Source organism: Athene cunicularia (assembly GCF_003259725.1).
Source record: "Athene cunicularia isolate RWA chromosome 17 unlocalized genomic scaffold, athCun1 chr17_part1, whole genome shotgun sequence".
NCBI classification, from domain to species: Eukaryota; Metazoa; Chordata; class Aves; order Strigiformes; family Strigidae; genus Athene; species Athene cunicularia.
Genome location: NW_020799122.1, coordinates 64,446 through 69,572, shown reverse-complemented (window position 1 = coordinate 69,572; position 5,127 = coordinate 64,446). Strand labels below are relative to the sequence as shown.

General features: G+C 39.9%; 1 protein-coding gene across 2 annotated transcripts in view; it reads left to right on the top strand.

The window, feature by feature from the left end:
• Nucleotides 1-254: 254 nt before the first annotated feature.
• Nucleotides 255-5,127, top strand: part of SLC2A8 (solute carrier family 2 member 8) — a 7,346-nt gene continuing 2,473 nt past the window's right edge. Inside the window, exons 1-5 of one of the 2 annotated variants that reach the window (XM_026860234.1) lie at nucleotides 255-367; nucleotides 1,086-1,288; nucleotides 3,364-3,463; nucleotides 3,608-3,819; nucleotides 4,555-4,698. In XM_026860234.1, the coding sequence (XP_026716035.1) occupies nucleotides 1,163-1,288; nucleotides 3,364-3,463; nucleotides 3,608-3,819; nucleotides 4,555-4,698 (582 nt within the window). In that variant the 5' untranslated portion in view covers nucleotides 255-367; nucleotides 1,086-1,162. Of the gene's footprint in view, nucleotides 368-1,081; nucleotides 1,289-3,363; nucleotides 3,464-3,607; nucleotides 3,820-4,554; nucleotides 4,699-5,127 lie in introns of both variants that reach the window. The other variant, XM_026860235.1, reaches the window with a different exon arrangement.

The window sequence follows — 5,127 nt, the reverse complement described above, 5'->3', positions numbered from 1 at the left end:
GCGGCGGAGGAGTCTCGGTACCTGCTGGGCGGCCCCGCGCCGGGCTCCGACCGCAGGTGAGCGCGGGGGCGGTGCGGGAGTGGCGCGGCCGAGGCGGCCTAAGGGTCAGGCCCGCTTCCAGGCCCGCCCGCGCGTTATCGGCCCTTGTAAGGGGCCGGAAGCGGGAGGTGAGGGCGGCGGGATCCTTGTCGGCCTCTTCTGCCTCAGAGTGCGGAACGAGAAGTTGTACCTGGCCACGTTCGCCGCTGTCCTGGGGCCGCTGAGCTTTGGCTTCGTGCTAGGCTATAGCTCACCTGTTATTCCGGAGCTGAGGAAAAGCAGCGATCCTGAGCTAAGATTGGACAGCAATCAAGCCTCGTGGTTTGGGGTAAGTCTCTAGGATGCATTACCACTATGTGAGTTCATTTGAAAGCACAGGTCGTGAAGGTGCTGCTTACAGGATGGGATTTTACTCCTCTTAAGAACGAGAGTAAATGCGTGTCTTAATAATGAAATACTTTCACCCCCCCCTAAAATCAGTTATTGATTCGAATTTTTCCTTAGTAACAGCACTGTTATGCTCTGATAGCATATTAAGAAGCAGGCATATTATTTGGACTAATTTTGGTGCTAAAATGTCTTCTAACCATTCTCATGTTTTTCAGTTGAACCTGTTAAGGAACTACAGAAAACAAACTTTTTAATAAATTAGTGCAGTCGATCAACATAGGGAATATTTGCATTTTGGATACAATGCTGAGCTTCAGGTTAGTCAAGACAAGAAATTGTTCAGGGCTTTAAAACAGTTTGAAAGACCTGTTTGTAATTGGACAGTTTTCCAGACAGTTTTAGAAACGGTTACCACTGCTTTTTTTCTTCACTGAAAGAGCATGCAATATGAAAATCGCTTCCTGTTCAATGGTGGTTGACTATGTTTTGATTTAAAAAAAATTTTGTTTTTCAAAACATCTGCATACTCTTGCCTATTTTTTTAGAAGCCGCTATTTAGTTTTCAAGATTTTAAAAGAAATTGCTGTCTCTTATTTGTTCTTATATTTATTCCTATATATGTATGATTTTTTTTTTCACTTGTTTTTTGAAGTCAGTAGTAACATTAGGAGCTGCTGCCGGAGGAATACTAGGAGGCTATCTTGTGGATAAAGTTGGGAGAAAGCTGAGTCTAATGCTGTGCTCAGTCCCATATGTTTTTGGATATATAGTTATTATATCTGCTCAGAATGTTTGGATGCTTTATTTTGGACGAATGCTGACAGGCTTAGCCAGTGGAATTACTTCACTTGTTGTTCCGGTAAGTAAGATGTTTTTCTGGAGGTGTGTGCATGTGTTGATTGCTTTCTCGTCTGTGGAGTTTTTGTTTCTTTTTCCATAGCAGTATTATAGGGGGCTTGGGTGAAGTAACTGAGTAACTGTAGCTAAGGCAGTTTACAGATTTGGAAGAAACTAATTTTTATAGAAACATATTTTGTTTGGTTTTAATCATGAAGAAAACATAAATAAAACAAATTTTGTTTCTTCTAGTGACACTTATGTACTGTGCATTCCTGATAAAGTGATGTGATCTTTCAGATTGTTAGTCCTTTATTTGATTGTTTCTGTTTGTGTTCTGCTGTGGTCTGGTAATAATTATCTCTTCAAATTCCTCATATATAACATTAGGGGAGGAAATTTTTTGGGTTTTTTTGTTTTTTTCTTATTATTACCAGAGGCTTCTAATAGTCTTACATTTCAACAAACTTCTTGGTTTTGCAAATAAACTATGGCTGCTCAGTCATCCTGGAGTAATGTTAAGTAGCGCTTTCTGATTCTGTTTAACTGTTACCTTCAGAATATTAACTTTTCCCATGCATTCAGGAATATATGTGCAGTAGGGAAATAGAGATAATTTATTCTGTTGTTGACTGTCTTCTCTGGTATTATTTGACCTTTTGGGTCTAGCTGAATAGGTAGTAGTGTGAAATAAACCATCTGCAATTCAAGTTTGTTTCTTTTCTGATGGTTCCAGCATTTCTAGCTTTTGAAGTGAGATGCAAACAAGAAATCAAAGGATAAGTAGTAAAAAAGTATGGAATAAATGCTTGTTCTTTATCAGTCTAGATAAAAATAAAATCTGAAAAAGATTCAGAGTGCTAGGGTCTAAATGATAATCTTGTGCAACTTTGTTGTTGGAAGCTTGCTTGCTTAGTCTTGTGTTAATGTCTTTGAGGAGTTCTATCTGCTTTACAACTGACTGTTTTTGCTCCATGGAACTGAGCTGTAAGGTCCCATATGTAAAGGCCTTAACCCACAGCCAACAGTAAAAGATCTATGTGACTGCAGCAATGAGGGAGGAGTGTGTCATATGTAACATCAAGTTTTTGTAGCTGTCAATTATTCTTGAAATAAAGATTACTTATTTTCCTTCCAGAAAAAGTAAGAACTGTAACTTTAGAAATATTTGTATGTATAAGTAAGAGGGATTTCTTTGTTATGTGTACAGCTAAACTGTCTCTGGGGGAGACCTCATGGCCCTCTACAACTACCTGAAAGGAAGTTGCAGAGAGGGGGGATGAGTCTCTTGAGCCAAGGACCCAGCGCCAGGCCAAGAGGGAATGGCCTCAAGCTGCCCAGGGCAGGGTCAGGCTGGCTCTGAGGAAGGATTTCTGTGCAGAAGGGGCTGTGGGGCATTGGAATGGGCTGCTCAGGGTAGGGGGGGAGTCCCCATCCCTGGAGGGGTTGAAGAGTCGGGCTGACCCAGCGCTGAGGGATCTGGTGGAGTTGGGAACTGCCAGTGTTAGGCTGATAGTTGGACTGGATGATCTTCAAGGTCTTTTCGAACCAAGTTGATTCTGTATTGACTTGGGGTCAACATATTAAAAAATAGCTGAAAAGTTTTAAGTCAGTCCCAAGTATTGGATGAGGTGGCATGCTGTTTATACAGTCTGTATTAAGACGAGCTGTCAGTTTTGAACTTCATGGAGAATGAAATAATTTGCACTCTTCATGTTGAATTAAAAACTTAAAACTGCAGGCAGTTTTACATGTGGCTTGGGCTCCATGTTTAGGTAAAGACTGTTCCTTCCAAGCTCTAGATTGCTTTGCGATGATGTGTTTCTTGTTGAATATGGCATAATGTAAGTTTTTTCACCTTTGGGATTCTGATACTGCATCAGCATTCTTCTGGCTTAGGTCCTCCCTTTTTTCTATGGTTTTTCATAATGTCAGTGTACATTTCTGAAATGTTACTTTTCCCCTCACTCCATTTTTTTTTAAGGAGGGGGGTTGCTAGGAAATATGCCTGTGTGTTTTGAGAAATGAATCACATATCAAGTTCTTGATCCAAAATCAGATAAAGTAATTATTACATGTTTTCTTCCTGTGTTTTAGGTGTATATATCTGAAGTATCTCATCCTAAAGTCCGTGGTATGCTTGGCTCTTGTGTTCAGTTGATGGTGGTGACTGGCATACTGGGAGCTTACATTGCAGGTATTGGGGTTAGGGCTCTAGGTTACAAAAAAGTGTTCGTACATGTAATGAAAGAACTACACTGAATAATTGGAAGTACATATTATTTTGTTTGTACAGCTGATTGATGTTCATAGTTCTCTTTCTTTCCTTTTTGTTACCCAGGATTAACACTAAAATGGCGCTGGCTGGCAGTGTTGTGTTCTTTCCCATCCTGCATAATGCTATTTTTCATGTCCTTTATGCCCGAAACGCCGAGATTTCTGCTGAATCAGAACAAGCGTTCGGAAGCCATAGCTGCTTTGCACTTCCTGCGGGGACCACACGCCGACCATGACTGGGAATGCACGCAGATTGAGGCTAATGTTCAGGAAGAGGTGATGAGAAGCTGATTACTCTTAAAAAACTTTTTGTGTGGAAATGACATCTGAAAGCATATAGTGTAGTTAAAAGGGTTTTAACAAAGCTTAGTTAATAGCCTTTCCTACAAATGGTGGTCCAAACCTGTTCCCTCATACAAATGATAGTCAGAAAACAAGTGAGATTCTTTGAATCTTTTTCCTTCTACCTTTCAGCTTCGACTGCTGTCACTGTTGGCTGCCATCAGTGTACAGGGGTAGCAGTTGGGCTTGTGATCTTGTTAATTATGTGACAACTATGTAGTGTTTTGCTTTATTTAGCATTTTTGGGGGGATTGTTCAGCACCTCTAACACTGATTTCCCATTGTTTGTGTTGCATTTTTCTTTTGTGTCTCTAAAAGCATCATTTAGCCTCTTAGAGATGTGTGCTTAAATAGGCAGGTCTTATTTAAAGCTTGGTTTCTGCAAACTGTGGATTCATTCATGTTAACTTTCTCTACAAAGTCCTGTCAATTTCTGTCTCTAGAGCCAGAGAAAAGGGGAAAATGCTTTTCTGGAGTTCTCAGATACTTCACATGTAAACATTTTTACTGCTAAGGCACTTAGTTTTGCTAAAGGATGGGGTGGCAAACTTACTGAGTTTGAACAGATTGAAATGTTCTTAGGAGGGTTTTTTTTTGTTCATGGTGGTTTTGTTCTTTGATTTAAAAGATGAAATTTTTCACCAAATCATTGCTCAATCTTTTTAACAGGGACTGAATCTCTCTGAATTTAAGCACCCCTCAATCTACAGGCCACTTCTTATTGGTGTGGCTCTAATGTTCTTCCAGCAAGTAACAGGCATTAATGCAGTTATGTTTTATGCAGAAACCATCTTTGAAGATGCAAACTTCAAGGTAATCAGGGTGTGTTTCCAAACTGACAAATTTCTATATTTATTAGTTTCAGCTTAGCCACTGCTATAATAAATCTAAAACACATGAGGAACTGACCCAATAATCATCCTGTCTGTATCATAAATAACAGGATTTGTGTTTTAGTGGGCTTTTTTTGGTTTGGGCTCTAGATACTCTCTTGACTGTGCTACTCCGGCATACCCGAATGTTCTGGTTTTTGGCGGGGAAGTATTTTGTGTTTTGCTGGTCTGGTACTCTGACAGAAATTCCTATTATAGGAATATTCCTATATAAATCTTTTTTATTAGAGTTGAAAATGCAGTGTTTCAGAGAAAGTGAAACTCTAGGAATAAGTGGTCTTATTTTAAACTTTATTAAGAGACTAGTATGTTGTGTAAATTGGTGGTGTCTTCCCCTCCTCCTCCCCCC